The 19,688-nt window shown below is 37.0% G+C and overlaps 1 protein-coding gene across 1 annotated transcript in view; it reads left to right on the top strand.

Moving 5' to 3' along the window:
• The window catches only part of LOC137396490 (DENN domain-containing protein 3-like), a 77,204-nt gene that overhangs the window by 25,164 nt on the left and 32,352 nt on the right, over nt 1-19,688 (top strand). The window contains exons 7-11 of the mRNA XM_068082785.1: nt 1,836-1,970; nt 8,050-8,273; nt 10,292-10,514; nt 15,450-15,638; nt 16,637-16,766. Coding sequence (XP_067938886.1) covers nt 1,836-1,970; nt 8,050-8,273; nt 10,292-10,514; nt 15,450-15,638; nt 16,637-16,766 — 901 coding nt within the window. The remainder of the gene's footprint in view (nt 1-1,835; nt 1,971-8,049; nt 8,274-10,291; nt 10,515-15,449; nt 15,639-16,636; nt 16,767-19,688) is intronic.

Below are 19,688 nucleotides of genomic sequence, written 5' to 3'. Positions count from 1 at the left end.
ACCCACTCAGCAAGCGAATTGTATGGTTGAACGAGTTATCAAAAAATGTTGGTCTGAATCGACACTAGAAACCGTTCTGCAGCAAGAAGTGCAGTCTGTAATATACAGTAAGCGCTCACCTCTGTTATATTCTCCGGCTAATAAGCATTTGCTTTGTTATCATTGTCTGCTTATCTTTGACTACACTGGAAGATCAACGAGCTCCGTAATAATGTCTATGCTCATTCAGATCGCACACACACACCACACACACAGCTCGCGTTATGAATATCATTTCCTTCGATGACAAGGCCGAGGGCGGCTCATATGGAATTCAAAAGCAACTTGCATTTGTGGCTCTTTCATTCTAGCTTTAGTTCCTTGTTTGTTATTTTAACTTCAAGCAACACCTTGTCATCTAAGAGGCACTCAGTGCACTTATACTAGATTATTTATTCTGAAACAGCATTTGAAATTGATGATTGATTATTGAAATAATAGATTGGACACAGTAGCTATCATCCTTTTACAGAATTCACTTCGTCCATCTTGCTGTGCTCGCCGCAGCAATCTGCAGCCGACCAGTTTTCGGATTTTGTGTGCTGTAGTTATTGCTATTCTGTAGTTGTTGCTGTCTGTAGTTATTGCTGTCTGTAGTGGTTGCTGTCTGTAGTGGTTGCTGTCTGTAGTTGTTGCTGTCTGTAGTTGTTGTTGTCTGTAGTTGTTGCTGTCTGTAGTTGTTTCTGTCTGTAGTGGTTGCTGTATTCACTTATTGTTACAAAGTTATTATTATTATATTCGATTGTTGATATCTGTTGTTATGGAGTTTATGCAATTTGTGCGTAAAGTGGGAGAGATGGCCATTCTGGTGATTAGTTAATTTTCCTTTGCTGTATCATGTCAAGGAAGGCTTGGTTGCAATCATTTGTTATCTTGTTCGTTGCAAGACAAGATATGCCTGTCAACTTTATCTCATTATTTCCTAGTAGTGGCTTTCTTTTAGCCACTACTACCCGGGATTATTTCTTTGAAGTGGCTAGTCCTTCCCACAAATTCCTTATTAACTACTCAGTTGTGGGGTATTCATATATGTTAAGTTGCATTTGATAATTTGTGGCACCCCTGCTTGCCATTTTAGTAGTGTAACCTTCAGCTTTGCTAGCAAAATCGTTTTCTGGCAAATAACTCGGAAAGTCTCAATTTCCAAGAAAATGATTTGCTGTCTGTCGCTTTCGACAATGATTTGCATCTTAGCGATGCATGCTTGGGTCGATGCATGCTTGGGTCGAGCAGTATGGTAGAGAAGAGGTGACCCAGTTCTTAGTATCTACCACTTCTGAACTGTCAGATTAACCTGAAGGAATGCATATGCAACGCAGCATCCAGTCTGACAAAGCCAGGTAGCCATTTCACTTGCCCTCCCTCCCCCTTGTAGCTTTTTCTTTCACCGCTAGGGTGCGTTAACCAGAATATCCGGTTAGTGCGCCTCTAGCGGTGAAAGAAAATACGAAACAATACCTAACAACAATGCTTTGCGGTACTCTTCCGTTAGACACTAGGTTAAAAAGCGTCGGTTAATACGAAACAGTGCCGTTAGACACTGTTTCGTTTTAAACAGCAAAGTTGCTGTTGCGTTAAAAAGCACCTTCCTGAGTTCGGCGGCCTATACAAAGGTGCGACCTATGTATTGTTTTTTTATCGTTTTTTTGAAAATAAAGCAGATGCGGCTTATATAGGGGTGCGGTTTATAGTCCGTAAAGTACAGTACTCACATATATATACATGTATATATCTTTTAAGGATAATTAATGTACATTTCAGCTGCCCTTTTGTGAAATTTGCTTTTATGTCCTTAGAGATGTCTAACAGAGTTCTATGCTGTCGTCCAGCCAACCTTCAGAGAACTTGATGATCATGTTAAGCAATTAGCACTCATCCTTACCAATCTCCCAGTTCCACCCGCTGGTGGTGAGCTTTTTCTGACATTTCAGGTCAGTTGACTCACTAGATACTTCATTCTACTCTGTTCACTAGCGCTTATCGTCTGTGTCTTTATTTCTTTTCTGTTTTTGCTTCTACTAGCTTTTTCCACTGTTTGTGCGCTTCGCTGCTGCCAGGCAGTATCTTGTATTAATGATGGAATGTCAGTTTAAGCACGGCAGCGATTATGGTTGGATGCCCTGCCTAACAGCCACTAGTCCTTATGTCACTCAAATTACTGACCTACTGGTCATAAACCAACACCCTAACCACTGAATCCTCTCAAATTTCAGATTTCTTGACCTAAATTTAACTATGGCTGAGTTTAGTAGTTTTAAATTAAACTGGTATACTAACATGTTTCAGCTTTTTTAGATTTTGCTCCTAATGAATATAATCATAGCTTTCAATACGAGTTATTGTATAGTAGTCCTATTATATGTATTTAGTTGTGCAATTGAATAGATATACAAATAAATACAGATGCATTGTGTATTGTTACATAGTGCCTTTTGATATAAGCACGCAGTTGTACAGTGTTGTAGTTGTATTTTTGTATGAATGATTAATTATATATTTCCTTACACCTAGCGATCTAGACAATTTGTAACTCAAATCTGTTGATCATAAGGGACTGACCTATATATCATAAGGGACTGACCTATTTATCATAAGGGTCTGACCTATATATCATAAGGGACTGACCTATATATCATAAGGGACTGGCCTATATATCATAACGGACTAGCCTATATATCATAAGGGACTGGCCTATATATCTCAAGCCAGCACACTAACCACTGACCCACAGCCGCTCTTTAATATCTTTTTTGCATGGATAAAAAATCTGGTAACAGCTGTTCAAGTTTTTTCTCCAAATTATCCAATCAAACATTAACACAGGTTTCCCCATTTATTTTATATGTCAAACATTTTTCATGGTAACGGAAATATTTTTATGAATATACTGGATATCATTCATTTTATTCAAGGGCTCAAAAACTTCACTCTAGACACTGCCAGTAATTATGTGTGGACTTGAAACAAAAATATATTATATAAAACTGAATAAAAAACAAATTATATATAAAAAAACTAAACTTAGTAAGTAATAAATAACAAATAAAAAGAAAATAGAAGTCCCTTCAACTTCATTTTTGTCACTCTAACACGATCTAAGCAAGGTCAGTGGAAATACAGCTCTGGTGGTACATTAGGTGACCTTGACCTTTAAATTGGTATGAATTAGTAGTTTCTTTTTTTAATACCGGATATTTATCTATATTTCTTTTTAGTCATTTTGTTCTGCATCTTCACTATCACTAAGCGCAATAAGCGACAGACAGCGGCTCAAGATAATACTTGCTAACATTTTTCTTACTTTTCAACTTGCATCGATGGTAAGGAAATATCTACATGTATAATCAGTCTCATTATCTTCTTGGGATTCATAGTTGTCAAGTTATAAAAGCAGTATATCTAGAGATGTTCAATATTATTTGAAACCATAAAGGGGAATGATGTAAGGGAGCTTGCATATCCATACTAGTGATGGGCCGGTATATAATTTAGTGCCGGAAAGGATATCCTTGCACTTTTTTGTCGGTTTTTCCGGTGTCAGTATCCTCGGTATTTACCATTTTCGGTATCCTTTGCCAACTAAGAAAGTTTGGTATTGTCGGTATTTTAGTTCGGTACATGGTTTTCAGTGTGTCTTTAACTTCAGCTTACCTATTGCCCATTTTCATATAACGCAGGTGGGGAATAAATAAAATATAAAACGTATAAATGTATCAAATATCAAACGGAGGTTTTATGAAATATAAAATGTAATAGGCCTATACGTTTTATATTTAATAAAATATAAAATGTATGTTACGTTTTACATTTTATCGATGTAAGACGTAATATAATACTAGATACCTATAGGTGAGCGTGGAAATGTTCGTTGAAGAAAGAGTTATAGTATAATTCACATGTGTTGTGTTTTCAGAATGTCTGAGAAAAAAGTTGTGATTGCCAATGTGCGCTGAGCGACTCTTTTTGATTAGCATGTTCCTCCAAGATGCGTTTTTGCTAACATCAATTGACGCGCGATGTTTATTTTTCATTCTCTTTTCGTTACATAGCGATTGTGGGCGAGACGTCAAATGAGCCCTTTCATAGGCAGTTCATTGTGCGGGAAATTCTCCTGCGCACTCGTCGCTGGTAATGCTTTAGCCTGTCAAATACAAAAATCTTTCCGGATAAGCAATTACCAATAAGCTTTTACGGATAAATACCGATCATGTCAAACCGACCGCGGATAACTAGCTGTCACCAAAAATAATTGGTTTTCCGGATACCGATAATCACTCGGTATCGGTAAAAGCAGATAACTCCTTACCGGCCCAACACTAATCCATACACCGATTTATAAAGCTAGCGTGTTTTGAGAAACTGCTTGTGTTATCTAATATATATATATGGCAAATAGTTTGCTTGCGTGCATCTAAATTAAGGCTTCAAGAGCCAACGACTCCTATATATTCTTCAGCAAGGCCAGAAATAGGTTGTAGGCTAATAAAAAGTTTTTAGATCTGCAAGATGAATTTATGCATTTGCATTCACCAAAAATTTCTTTTACTGTCACAAAGCATTATTTTTGTCCCAAATTGATAATTATGGTTTTTTGCGAACCAATTCGCACAATTTGATGAGGATATTTACTATTTACTCCGTATAGTAGATTAATATTAGCGTTCAGAAAACTTACAGTCGCTTTGATGACGATTGGAGTACAACTTAGTTTAGATCTACAGTGTTTGAAAGCTGTAGCCTAAGATGTGTGCAAACGGGTTGCCAGGTAACGGAAGAATGCTAAAGATGTATTCTTTACCATTCACTCACCATTCACTGGTTAACTTTTAATTAATACGCATGTGAAGATAACTCCAAACGTAAGGGTTCATACGCCCCAATGGGTGCATGTCACTAACCATTTGATGTTGTAGGGAATTTTAAAACACCTAAAAGAAGTCTGCAGTATGTTGCTGGTTGAAGTTTTAGTGTTGCTACGGTTGTCAATGAGTATAGATTGGTGGCCACATGAGCCAATGAGCGTAGATTGGTGGCTACGTGAGCCAATGAGCATAGATTGGTGGCCACATGAGCCAATGATGCGTGAATCAATGGCATTTATCAAGCTTCATCTCTTGGCTTCCATAACGTGGCCAATTTGCCAAGATGTAAATTGTAAAAACACGCAAGTCAAGCGAGTTATGTTACATGTTATCAAATGTTTCATGCTTGCGGTGGATAGAAACGGCACTTTCGAATGATGCGCAAGAACATGCCGTGTTGGCTATTCCATTTTAAATTTTTGCCTCGTTTGAATTATTTTTATTTTTCGAGGCAGAAAATGCCGCTATGACCTATGGCTTAAATGTCCTTATCGATTTTAACATAGCGCCTGGTAAACCGCGGCATACAAATGTACATTGAAACGCTCATCTCACTGTAACTCGAAATCTGCATAATTCCTAACCCACATGACGGAAAACTGGTCTTTGTAAAATCCCATCTTATCAGGCCGTCTGGCTTTGCGTTCACATCTTTATAAACAAACATGCTTATCTCTTATTCCAATGGATGGATTAATATTGGCCAAGTATTAGACGCTATACCTTGCTCATAGTAGTAAATCAATGGGAACCACAACTCTGAAAAGCCACCCCTTGTCATTAACACAGGCTAAAGTTTTAGCTTCTATACTAGTTCTGTTTCATGATATCTGTCTATCGCTGACTATTAGTGTCCATGACCTCATGTATTAAGGTCAATATCCACATTGCATACCTTGAGAATTTGTATAGGCTCAAAAGAAAGCAAATGAACAAATTAAAATATGCTGATACAAAATATATATTTGAATGGAAATGCAAAAGTTTTATAAAGTTTATAGCTTTAAGTGTATATAAGTTCTATAAAATAGCAAATATCGCTAAATTTTATAAAATTTTATGAATTTATTTTATAGCTTTTCTATAAAAAGTTTTTACAGAAAAGTTGAAAATTTTATTTTATTGTGCATGCATCTTTTTTTCTATAAATTTGTATAACTAAATCTATTTAGTTAAAAGGTTTTTTAAGTTTTATAACCAAATAACGAATTTCATCTACTCATGGCAGTACATCGATAGGCCTACTGACTGTTTGAAATAGTTTTCAACACTAGTGGACTAGATAGTAATCCACGAGTATATACTCCTACTTGAATTGTTCAAATAAATTTTGAAATAGCTATTTCATGAGGTACTTGCCTAGTTTTCTGCATCCATTTGTTCTCTTTTTCCTCAGACTCACATTGTTCACAAAGTAAGTTTGCCAGGAATTTCTGATGGGACTTGGTGCGTATCTAAAAACTTTTCTAGAATATTCTATGGTGAGAGATTGGTTGGGTCTAATTCTATTTCTAACTAGGTCTTATCTGCATAACGTCTGCTCCCACCAAGTTAAATAGCAAACAAAACACCAAGACATTTGCATTCGGTAGACGAACACTCTTCTCCGTTCTTCAAACTGTATTTTGTTTAGGTTTTTGAAGAAATTAATCAGTTTGAACATCTATCCCTCAGTTTATAGATGAGTCTCGGAAACTGGCATTGTTTGTTTTAGCAATGAATTTACTGTAATGCTACACGGGTTTCACAGCGCATATTAGAAAAGCTTGCTATAAGAATTTAGAAAAGTTTGCTTCTAAAAATTAGCGACATTTGTATTTTTGGCGTTTGTGGAGATATTTTCTGGTAGTTGAAGTTATGCAGATAATTTAATGGCTCTGCTTTTCACATAACACACCTGGTACCCATTAAGGATGAACTTGGACACAATGTTATTAGATTTTATCAGAAAGTATCAATATTTTTCTATCATTTGTGATTGTTTTTAATGCTTGAGGTGATCTGATCGCCGGGATGTTTCACGATTGAAATTGAAAATACTTGATGGTGGTTAAACTGCTTAGAAAAGAACGTGCGAAATGAGGTCGCTGGTTGGTATCATTGCGATAGTTAATATTGGTTAACCTGTTCAAGTTGCAGCATCTCTATTCAGTCAGTCTCTTTGCTACTAAAGATGTCATAAACACAATTTCGCGTGATTTCAGCATTTTAATCATCAAGTTTGGTCGATTTTAATCTTGGAAAATCTTGGCAGTCAGATCACTTTAAACATTAAAAACAATCGCAAATGATAGAACAATATTGACACTTTCTAATGACGTCTTCTAAAATTTCTTGGCGTTCATCTTTGATGTATATGTCCGTTTAAGCTTCTCTCTCACAGTTTCATTCTACGAAATAGCTTTACTATGCAGTTTCTCTTTGAGACAGAGCATTGAACTTTCATAATGCTGGATTACTTTGCAAGTCCATTTATAATCTTGCTTTCCTTTTTGCTGTACATTTTGCAGTTTCACTTTCATGGTATACTTTGCAGTTTCACTTTGCCAAATCTTTTTACAAGTGGAAAATGCTATTTTCTTTCACATTTCGCTATACAATGTTTTTTTATCCAGATTATGCAGTTTCCCTTTCAGGGCACACTTTGCAGTTTCACTTTGCCGATTTTGTTCACAAGGGAAAGCCACAATTTCTCTTTTCTTTGCACATCACAATGATATTATGCAGATTTTGCAGTTTCACTTTCAGGGTACTCTCCGCAGCTTCACATTTTGGGATTTCTTTGCAAGTGCCAACTGCAATTTCTTTTCACTTTTCGCTCTTTAAATCCACTGTCATCCGCACTTTCATCTACAATGCAGTTTCACCAGGCTGGATTGCATAGCAAGTGCAATTTGTAGTTGTGATTCGTAAGAATGCTGCCATTCAGACTAAAAGATGCTCTAGACTCTAGAGCAATGTTTAGGCTTGGTTCAAAAAGGCTCATTACAATTTCACTTTGCAGGGGCGCTTTTCTGCTTTGCATGGTGGTTTACATACGACTCTCACTTTCCCGCTCATCGATATATCAATATTTAGTTATTCATAAAAATTAAAAAGAAGTTAATTTAGTGTATATGAGATTTAAAAAATAGCATTTATTTTGCAGGCACGGAAACAAGGGCTAAGGTTGCCACTTCATCCTGCCACACACTCGTCCCGTCCCGTAATTGACCTCAACATGAGCTTGGTATTTTCAATTCTTTCTCCAGAGCTCATCTGTACCATTATATCAGCCATCCTGCGAGAGGAGAGGCTTGTTTTTGTCTCGTCGAGTTATGCCTTGCTCACCCTCGTTCAGGAGTCTATCATGAACATGTTGTATCCCTTCAGGTTAGCTTCCAGTAGTAGGGTCACAAGTGGGCGGGTTACAAGTGGACGGATCGCAAGTGGCCGGGTCACAAGTGGGTGGGTCACAAGTGGGCGGGTCCTGTGAGGGTTGAGCCATTGAACACTGCTGAAGATAGTTGTGTTCCGAGCTGTATAGCTTCATAGAGTTCCGCGATCAAAGCGGAAACAAAAACGCTTGTCTCCAAACTAACCCGATCGACATACTGATCTCTAATGGAATATTCACACCTCGTTCTCAATCCACCGTTTTTTTTACATCATCAAGCCGTTTGCACATGCGCTCGTTCACGAAAAAGCCGCCATATTTGTCGAAAACGATCGTTATTCTTTTATTTAATAGTATTTTTTGGTGTTGTTTTGATACTAAAATAAAAAATTGCAAACAAAAGCATCTTTTTCAAAAATTCATTGCAAAATCCTCGTGGTTTAACGATAAAAGTTGTCTATAAAGATGGCCGACAACGATAAAGTGATGTCACGAAAAAATGAAGGTTACTTCTTTTTTTGCATTTACTTTACTTTTTTACAAAAATTTATCGGTACTGTCTTGCCGGGAATTTTGTCTTATTTCAAATGGTGTTTAATACAACAATCAATTTTAAAGCGACTGCCAATGGGAGTAATTTTTGTTGGTTAATGTTTTGACCTATCCATTACAACTTATATAAAAAAAGATAGTGGGCGTGGCTTGTTTGGAACCAAGCAAACTCCAATATACACTTTCGTTAATGGCGAGACTCTGTGAAGTTATACGGCTCCTTACTGTCAGTGTTGTATAGCTTCACAAAGTCTCGCAACCAAAACCGGAAACAAAAACGCTTGTTTCCAAACAAACCCGATCGACATACTGATCTCTAATGGAATATTCATACCTCACTCTCAATACCTCTTTTTTTGCACTAATTTTACTTTTTTACAAAAAAATAATGGTACCGTCTTGCAGGGAATTTTGTCTTATTTCAAATGGTGTATAGTACAGCTATCAACTTCAGAGCGACTGCCAATGGGAGTAAGTTTTGTTGGTTAATGTTGCGGCCTCTCTTATATACTTATATAAGAATAGTGGGCGTGGCCTGTTTGTTTGGAAACGAGTGACCTCCCATATACGCTTGCCTGGTCACGGTACTCTGTGAAGCTATACGGCTCTAGTTGTGTTGGGTTTTGTTGAAACACTTTATATGCATTTATACCCGCCCAAGTTGTCCGCAGTTTCGCCGATTCGTTGAGAGAGTCGGAGTTGATAAGGATTCTAGATTGTTTACGATTTGAAATATGTTTAGGTTGAGATTTTACATCAAGTCAACTCAAACTCTGGCGATACAAAACGTGTCACAGATTTTAGCCAGTGAAATACAACATCAATGCGCATTCCATTTTGAATGCATAAACACAAAAGCAGTCACTGTGTTGCTATATGACATGTAGACATGTACATGACTGCATAATAATAATAGTGATTAGCAATAATACAAACAGTAATTAGACAAACAAAACACACATGCATGTGTGTTTAGTTGGTCTAATGTAGGTTTTCAAAGCCGTTTTTAACTGATCTATTATGCATTACTATTACGCTTGTATTTTCGCTCTGTTGTGTGATATGATTGGTCAATTGTACTCCGTCAAAGGCGGCCATCGAGAGCGGGCCAAAATAGTACGCAACATGTCACCGATCTTGTGTCGGCAACTGGGACAAAGCAGTTTTACATCGGTTTTACGTTTTATACGAAACAGGCTCTGTTTGTATGAAAGCAATTTCGACAAAATGTCCTTGTGTTTGTGCACCTTAATATGCACTGAGTGGAGAAAGATTGACCGTTCTGTATGTGCTCTGTCTTGCTGGGGTGTACCACTTCACTGGTGTACCACCATTATTGCCTTGGTGTACGCGCTTGAAAATAATGGCTCACTTTTACGTGACTGACTTTTACTAACCTGTTCAAAAGCCAAATGTTTGCATTCTCTTTTAATTTTATTTAGCCTTTTGTTGACAATTCTAGATGGCAGTCGATGTATGTGCCCGTACTGCATGCCGGACTGCTGGGCTTACTCGAGGCCCCAGGCTATTATGTTATGGGGTGCCACAGTGAGTTTCTTCCAACTATTAAGCTGGTAGAGGGAATTGTCATCGTAGACCTAAACACAGGAAATGTGACTCTCTCCAGCAGTGATGACCAGTTGCCACCGCTGCCCCTCAAGGCAGCGGGCAGTTTCTGTGCCAGGGTGAGATTTATTTTTTCAACTAACGGTGGCTTTTGATTATCTAACCAGGAAATGCAATTAGGGTAGGGTGGGTTATAAGTGTGGAGACTGGTTACGTGTAAGTGCAAATACTTAATCAATTTTTAAATTTAAATTAGTTTATTTCTGTTTTAGTTAAAAGAATATAATTAAAAAAATCTAATTTTCACTATTACTTAAGCTGAGGAAAAAAAGACAATGTAGTCAAGTAAGAGTAAAGGCGTGGTCACACGAGCACCGAACCGACGTAGGATCGGTTCGGTTCGGAGGCTGGTTCGGTTCGTGGCACATGTCACACGGCCACCGAAGTAACTTCGCTTCCTAGATACCATACGTATAGAGACAGGACACGGTTTCATTAGTAGTTGTTATGTATTTGAGTTAAATATTTCTATTGTAAACAAAAAAACTTTGAGGAACAATTATAAATTATAATTACACAGCAGATTTATCAGAAGATCGTTCGGCTGCTCAAAATAAATCACTCGATACAAATATTTTGCTAACCCTTCCCATCAACATAATTATATTTTTTTTATTAACATATGAATGTTTTTCTATGCTGAGTACATAACAAACAAAAACAGTCTTTATCATAGTACTGTGGTTTTACATAAATAAATCAGTCAACGATAGTTCATCAGGATGAATATGACACATTACTTGTATTCTACACGAAAGAAAATCACAACCATTCCCCTACATTTATGCAAAACTCAAGTGCAACATCTTACATTTATGCAACCCAATCACAAGTCCGGGTGAACCTTGTCGTAAATTGCTTCATGTTGTTTATTTAACGAAATAAAAGTATCGTCCCATTTCTTTTTTAACTTTACTCACACGCACGTAAGAAAAAATGTGACGCGTGCTCGCTAGAATTCTAGAATTTTAACCAGCCAATAAGAGCAAGGGTTCGGCACAAAATTTCGAGCAGTACCGAAATAGTTCGCTTCGGCCAGAAATGTCTTCAGCCGAACTTTTTAGAGCTGAAAACGACGTCGTTTTGCGTCATTTAGTTCGGTTCGGTGCCCGTGTGACCACGGCTTTAGCCTGTCTTGACAAACTGTTGTTTTTGCGGAGTTGTCCCCCGTCGAGCGGGTGAGCAACAACAGTTTGTCACAAGACGTACTGCACCTGATGCATCAGCTGCACTTATAGGGAGTTGCTCTCTTCCGTCTACGCAGCTTGGCTGCGATGTTATGTCGATCGCTCCATTGGTAATCATAACGGATTTCACGCAAAAGTTTATGTAGAAAAAAATAAGACAACAACGTTTAACCAAAAACCAGTCTCTGTGGTAAACTTTAGTAGAATTTGAGAACCGAGGCAACAACAGCGACTAAACATGTCGTTATTTGTGCGCTCAGTCAGTTTTATTTCTATTTTTGTATGTCAGTTTTATTTGTTCTTATTGAGTTTATTTTTAATTTATTTTATTCTTAAGTTCTGCTAAAGTTTACCGCAGAGACTGGTCGCTGGTTAAACGTTGTAATCTTATTTTTTCTACATAGATTTTTGTGCGGAATTCGTTATGATTACCAATGGAGCGACCGACATAACATCGCAACCAAGCCGCGTAGACGGAAGAGAACAACTCATTATAAGTGCAGCTGATGCATCAGGTGCAGTAGGTTTTGTGACAAGCTGTTGTTGCTCGCCCGCTCGACGGGGGGACAACTCTGCAAAAACAATAGTTTGTCAAGACAGGCTAAGTAAGAGTATATGAACAGCTACAGTTTCTTCTGTCAGAGAAAGTAAGAGAGATTGACTAAAAGAAAGCCTTAGATAGCTACAACTAAAGTAGTAGAAAAAAGAGATTTAGAAAGAGAGGCAAAGGAAGAAGAAAGATCTAAAATAAGAAGTGGCATGAAAATGAGCTTTTTCTATGAAAACAAAGAAAAGTTTTCATAGAGAAGTTCAAGTAAATAATAGCTTGATAATTATGTTTTACGGTTGTCTCTAATCATAACATGTTCTGTTTTTATTCGCACCTTCATTTACTAATTAAAACAGAACTCTGCGGAAGATGGTTGTGTTGGGTTTTGTCAAAACACTAAATATGCATAGATACCAGCCCGAATTTTCGTTGTTCGTTGAGAGAGACAGAGTTGGTAAAGCTTCTAGACTGTTTAGGGTTTCAAATACGTTTATTTTTAGATTTCTTATGAAGTAAAATCAGAAAGCGATGATCTACAAACTCATTCATATCGCTGATTTTAATGATAACCTGCGACAATTTGTTAAAAATTGATTTAAAGATGGTTGGTTTTACGCTCCTGTCTATTTCTACTCCAACTACCATAGTGAAATATGATAGTTTAGATAGAGCCTCGCGATATGGTGATCTAATTGCGTGGTAGTGATTTTGGAAGTAGACGATTTGAAGATTGCCACTATTTAAAGAGATATCGCCAGTTGTATAAACGATATAATGGTGTAATGGCGATATATTTGACTATTTTGAGAGTGAGCGATACAGGATATTAGAACGGGCAGGTTTTTCTGTCTTATGCGTGTGATAAGCTCATCTCACGGCATTTCTAATTGTCATGAACACAAAACAGTTTCAATTAAAATATAAAAATAAATCTTGACAAAAATCTTTTAGATTTTTTAAAAATAATAATAACATCGCAACAAATTGAGAGTCATCTATTAAAAGACCATTTGATAAGGCGATTCGATATTGAAATTTTGCAATCCTTGTTTTTTCGTGAAGTCAGTTTATCGTTGTCGGTCGTCTTTATAGACAATTTTATCGTTAAAAACACGAAGCTTTTGCAATGATATTTTGAGAACCAAGTTTTTGTTTGCAATTTTTTTATTACAGTATCAAAACAACACCTAAAAGTACTAGTAAATGAAAGAAAAACGATCGTTTTCTACAAATACGGCGGCTTTTTTGTGAATGAGCGCATGTGCAAACGACTTGATGATGTCAATAAAACGATGGATGTCGAATTATCTGTTGGTTTTTGAAAATATGGAAGCTTTATGTATGAATGACCTTGCCCAATGTGAAATACAACAGTGCGGGTGTACTGGCAATATCCTCTGCATTGGACACACAGTCTCTGTTGTGTCAACCATCACAGCAGTATTTGCACTTTTATGGCTGATGCAGTAGAACATTTGGAACTAATAACTGCATGTAGATTGGACACGTGCTAATATAACTGTTATTGGCTAACTGGTTTTTGAGGTGACTTCATTATGTTTGTCATTTTTAGCCTGGGCAGCTTGTTGGTCAAGAGGTTTTACGGTTTAGAACGATTATTGTATCATTGAATTAATTAAATCAGGGAAGATTAACTCCAAATTGTTCTAGTTCATTATAGCTACTATCCAAAATCGTCTTCTTGGCATCGGTTTTCATCATAATTAACGTAATATTGATGGAGAACTGTATAACCAAGCATTAGGAATGACAACTGCGTACAGATGTTGTGATTTGCCCAATTGCAATGTCCCTAGGAACTTCAATTCAAATTTATTTTGTATTCAGGCAGATATTTGCTTGAGCTTTGCTGTTCTATGTCGAAGTAATTTTTCTCATTTGCTGTGAGTGCTCAATTTCTCTTGTAAATTCCATGAAAAGCTATTATGGTGTAAGATGTTTGCCCTTTCATCAATCTGTCTATGATCAAGAGTTAGTGTGCTTGGTATCTGAGGTCATACTCGAATGTCAAAAGTTCAAGCTGCCGGAGGCCCTTTCAGTTGGCCAGCATTGCTTATAGCAAACTTGTGAGGGAGAACATAACTCCCATTTTACTCTGCCTCTGTTCAAAGTAGCTGACACTGTATTACAGCTCCTGTCAACATTAGAAATTGTCTATCCTTGCTGGTGTGAGCTTGAGACTGAGTTCGCCCTTATCCTTGCCTGAAGCGCTAACTAGTTGCTAGGTTTATCTGCCTTTGTTGCTGCAAGCTAAAAGCTTACCAATTGGATGTTTGTCTATAGGTTACCATAAATTCTCAACAAAAAACTGAGAGATCTGGTGCAGGGATTGCATCATGGAACTATCCACCTCAATATACCGAAGTTGTCTCAAAACATAGATAAATTTCAGAAATGTCCCACTTCGGTCTTAATTGGTTTTCCGAAGGTACTCGTCCAATTTTTTTATTTTTTAAAAATTTGTTTCATGAAAATTTATATATTAAAAAGTATTTTTGTTGACAGCTCTAGTTTTATTTTCTGAATCATCAAACTATTATTGAGATACCTCTCAATAGAATGCTATCTGAAATCATTCAACTCGCGTTTAAAGCTGTCTTAGCATGTATTTTATTAAACTAAACTTCATCACCTATTTGTTTCCGGTTTCGGTCTCATTATAACTTAATACGAATAACGCTGAAATGAGAGAGCAAGCATAGTATCTTTATCAGGTCTTATGGGAGGGATTTCGGCGAATTGTATATCAGCATTTTTGTATTTCGACGTACTCAAATTGCCGAATGGCCAAATTTGGATTTTGCTAAAAATTGTTGCTGAAAATTTGTATGGCAAAAGATGTTGTATAGCGAGGCACAAAAAATTTTGTGTTACACATTGTAAGACAAAAAAGTCACATAACGGGTTCATCGTAACCAGAGGGAGCCATCGTAACCATTGTATATTGTTTTGCTATTATAAAAATAAAATGCAATGATTGGGGTTCAAACTTGGGTTTTCGTAGCCACAACGCAAAGTACAATTGTTAACTACTGTACTATCAAGGTTGCATTCAATTTTGCTAAGAATATTTTGTATTCTAATGTGTAAATTTTTTGTTATTAAAAAATAAAATTCCGGGACCATATCACTCATATCAGAAAGAATACATTTTGTGTTTGTACAGCTAACACTGGTTTTTGAGAGATCGTGGCAAGTTCCTAACACATACCCTATTTAGTGGTTTATTCTATCAGATTGTAGACACGGAGATGAACTTCGACATATATAGTGCAGGAAAGGTTATAGCAGACGTGACCAAAGCCAAGGAGCAATTTCTTAGACGTCTGAACAATGAGCTTATAGATATGAGTTTGGCAATGATGGCCGATCTTCTTGGAAGTGTCTATGATCATGTGATCATCGACCAGAAGTTCTTCAACAAGGTGGGTAGCTAGTAGCCTGACTACTTGTATGTCTCGGGGATTATCTAATCGGTATCAATTATACCGCCGTGTGTTTTACATCGTGTCTTGTTCAACTTGGTTCCCATATCGTTTGCGAGATCCCAGCTGTAATCTTGCGCAGCGAAATGATTGTGATGCCAGGCTCGGCAACTTCTGTTCACATATAGCTGCATCACTAATAATTGCATAAAATGTTCACTCGCGATGCCGTTTCAATAATGCTGATCTTCACCTGTGCCGTGCATTTCGGGAAGGTTTCGCCTGTGGCTTTTCGCGAAATTTGAACAACGCTAAACTCTTGCCATAGGTACTCGGTGCGTTGGTTCACATTTCACCGCTGATAGCCTGCGGTGCTATTAGCGGTGAAATTACGTTTTATTAGAGGTATGTTCAAATCGAGGGTAGCGCTGTTTTTTTTCGACTATCTCGTCTAATTTTGTGAAGTTAAATTTTATTCTTTAAATGTGAAGCTATTGAGAAACGATCGATGTTGATGTCGCCTATTTTTTGAAATTTTTGGGTGGAACGACAAATCCATCTGCCTTTTGCCAAACCGTTATCACATGCGTCAAAGTTTCGTAATTTGGAGACTGGGATGAAATTTAGGCAACTGACACCTTGGTAAACTTAGGTCAGTAGAAGGGACAACTATATTATGTATATATAATATATGTTGTACTATATATTATGATTAGTAAAACTCACCACTTTGTTATAATGTGGAGTTTTCTCCAGGTAGTTTATAATATGAGCGTCGACAGAGATAATTTATAACGACTGCCTAGCTAGGCTGCTTAATCCGAACTGATGGCTCATAAAAATCACACTTGGATCACCCATAGCACTGCTTCAAGGTCACACATACTTAGTGAGCATGTGATACTCGAGAGAAGATAAACCCGCGAGTTCAACGAGTATTACTACCCGTGCCCAGCACTATTAGTGAGCATGTGACACACTTGGTAATTCTTTGACAGGCAACATACCTTTCTAGTCAACCAAGTGATGACCAGGAGTTCTACAGTACGTTAGTTGAGACGACAATGTTCAAGGTCTTTCTACGAGATGTTCTATCTGAAGAGTCGCCCCACCCATGGACTCTTAAAGGTGAGATTTCTCGGCTTCATTTTTTGTCTGTGTGATATATTTAACTTGTACAAACATCATCTGAAGTTAAAATCAACTTTTAAATGATACTCTCGTTATGCCTGCTACCCTGTTATCTATGTGTTATAGTGTTATCTATATGTTATAGACATATTTAGTACAGTGGCTGGTATGAAAATGTATTTCCTCTCATTCGCACAATTATTGTTAGCAGCGGATTGAAAGGAACACACTGATAATTATTGATTCCAAATCACCAAAATACATTTATGAGGAAAGAAAATTGTTCAATATATTAATGTACTGTGTATAGTTTCTATATAATCATGTTTATGTGAGAGTTAAGGCTGGCTCACACTATATCGCCGTATCTCGGCCACAATACTTCGGTGATCATCGATGATATCAATGTTCACACTATCACATAACTATCCGCGTTCGCATCAGAAAATACTCCATGACATAGTGTTCTTGTGTTTCTTTTTAAATTTTTGCGAAAAAAACATCTTTGTTTTTGTGTGCTTGAATTAACTACTAGTTTCGCAGAACTATCGTAAACGTAAATAAATAAATCACGCTATCCGCAACTGCGAATTACTATCGCCAAAATGGTTCACATTATGTAGGCTGCTGTTGATGTTTGGCGAAATATCTGGGAAGTTTCACCACTGCAAGCTTTATCGATGTATCCGCATTGCTTTGTTGATGCCATCAGTTTTCGGTTCACATATTGGACGATGAACGTAAAATGCGGTCTTACGGTCTTATTGTAGCTTGAATAAGTATTTAGTCAACCCTTTTGTTGGTTACATAGTAGTTTTTGTCTGTTTTGTTTAGTTGTACCTTTTGACCTTACATAATTGTGTGCTTTTTTTTCAATTGTTGTATTGCTCTCTTGCCAGCTACAGGAAGGTCAGTTTAGTTTCAGCAATGATATACAGCCACCCCCCCCCCCCCCAGGATAGGCGACGGGCATCATGTGGGCGGGGTTTAATGATCGTTCTCTGTTGGGATGAACCCGAACACGGTACCCGAACAAACAAATGTGCTGAACAAAGCCCCCTGTAAATTTTCAAAATATTATGAACTATAGTGGTTATTTTACTGATCTGTTGAATTCATTTTGTTGTCAAATAAATATAGTATCCCAATATTGTCACCGTTATGATCAGCCAGTTGCCATTCACAAGCATTCCTGATACTAATAGTCACAATCGTAAAATAGCCCAAATTTGGTTTTATATTTAGATTTTGAGTATGAAAACTATACTCCACGGCTTTGCCTGCTGTCCTATCTTATTGGCTAGGTAAAACAATGTGACTACGATGAAAGACTGTCATTTTATATTAGGTGTGGCAAAATATTAATCAAAAACTAGGAAAAAAGGCCGTTGTTCGGGTAATTTTGGGTAAATTATATTCAACTTTAAGCATATACTACGACCTTTACCAATTTTAAAATTAGTAAAAGTAGGTAATTTGAAATGTTTTATTTTGCATGGATCCATTATTTTGGTTAGGTATTACCCATACATTGTAGAAATTCAAAGTTTGCTATTGTGAACCGCGGGGTCTACTGAGCTAATTAAACGATAACAGCGAGTCATGTTTTCCAAAACCTAACAAGGCAACGCGACCGTCTTGCAAGAATTGTGTTAGCCCTGAAACCCAGGCTAGCGCAATCCTAACAGAGAACGATCATTAAACCGCGCCCATATGATAGATGTCAGCTATCCTTGGGGGCTGTATATCATTGGTTTCAGTAATAAACCGGAATATGTCCAGCTATCAAATTTGACACCTTTCTCTACCAAATCAATTTTTACTGGGACAAAGTTGCATACCATTATTATATAATTATACATCAAACATAATGAATATAATAGGTGGCATTCTTGTAGCTGATGAGGCGGGAGTAAGTAGCCTTTAAACGGTGAATAGAAATACAAAAAATAGACATCTCTTTAGCCATATGCAATCAAATCCGTAGATCCAAGTATAAGTGATTTTGTTCTACAGAGTCCAGTGAAGACCTATATCTCTACTCATCTCTAATGGTTCCTACAGCTATTAAGGACTGCATAATTCATTACCATAGAGTATCATATTCTAACAAGCTTCTCCAATGTATAGTACTATTTACGAAGAGTCTATGAAGTCCATATATAGCCATTCTAGCAACTCACGTACTAGAGTCCTGCAAATATAAAACTGAATGCTGGATGAGGTTTGCTAGTGAAAATATCGGTAGAGCAAGTCAATCTTGAGCTTTTCAAGCTGCAAGGAATTTTAAACCTGAGAGAAATGAAGCACCTCTGTCAAATTTTACGATCCGCTGTGCCCTATGAATGAAAAGGTTTGCCCAACCCTGCACCCTTTCAATACAGTATAACATCGTTGAGTAAAATGATTCTCTACAGCGATATTGGAAACATCTGTTTATTTTAGTATTTGGTACTATAACAGTGAAGAGCAAGTCCATTTTTCAAGCGTTAGGATTTGCTTTCTCTACGTTCATGAAGATACACAACTATTGGAAAACTAATTAGCGTTGCAGTCAGTCATTCTACGGTACACTTGCATTAGTAGGTGAGAATTAGTAGCTTGATATGAGTGTTACCTTGTTTTTATAATTCAATACCAACTACAAATACTGTCTGGTATATTGAGTTCACTTCTCATCGAGTCAAATATGTTGAACTTTGGAAAAATCATCTAGTTTACTATATAATATATATATTATATATATATATATATATATAATCACTTAGTTTGCTATATAAAATAGCAAACAATCACTAAGTACAGGAAACTACTGAATCGTATATTCTAAAATGATGTGTTAGTACAATTCCTGCTGCTTCAACATTCAGTTTTTTATTCCTTAATAAAATCAATAATCAATAAAAATGTTCATTCTGC

The sequence above is a fragment of the Watersipora subatra genome, chromosome 5, assembly GCF_963576615.1.
Source record: "Watersipora subatra chromosome 5, tzWatSuba1.1, whole genome shotgun sequence".
Taxonomy (NCBI): Eukaryota; Metazoa; Bryozoa; class Gymnolaemata; order Cheilostomatida; family Watersiporidae; genus Watersipora; species Watersipora subatra.
Note: the sequence above shows the minus strand (reverse complement) of the source record. Positions and strands in the feature narration are given on the sequence as shown.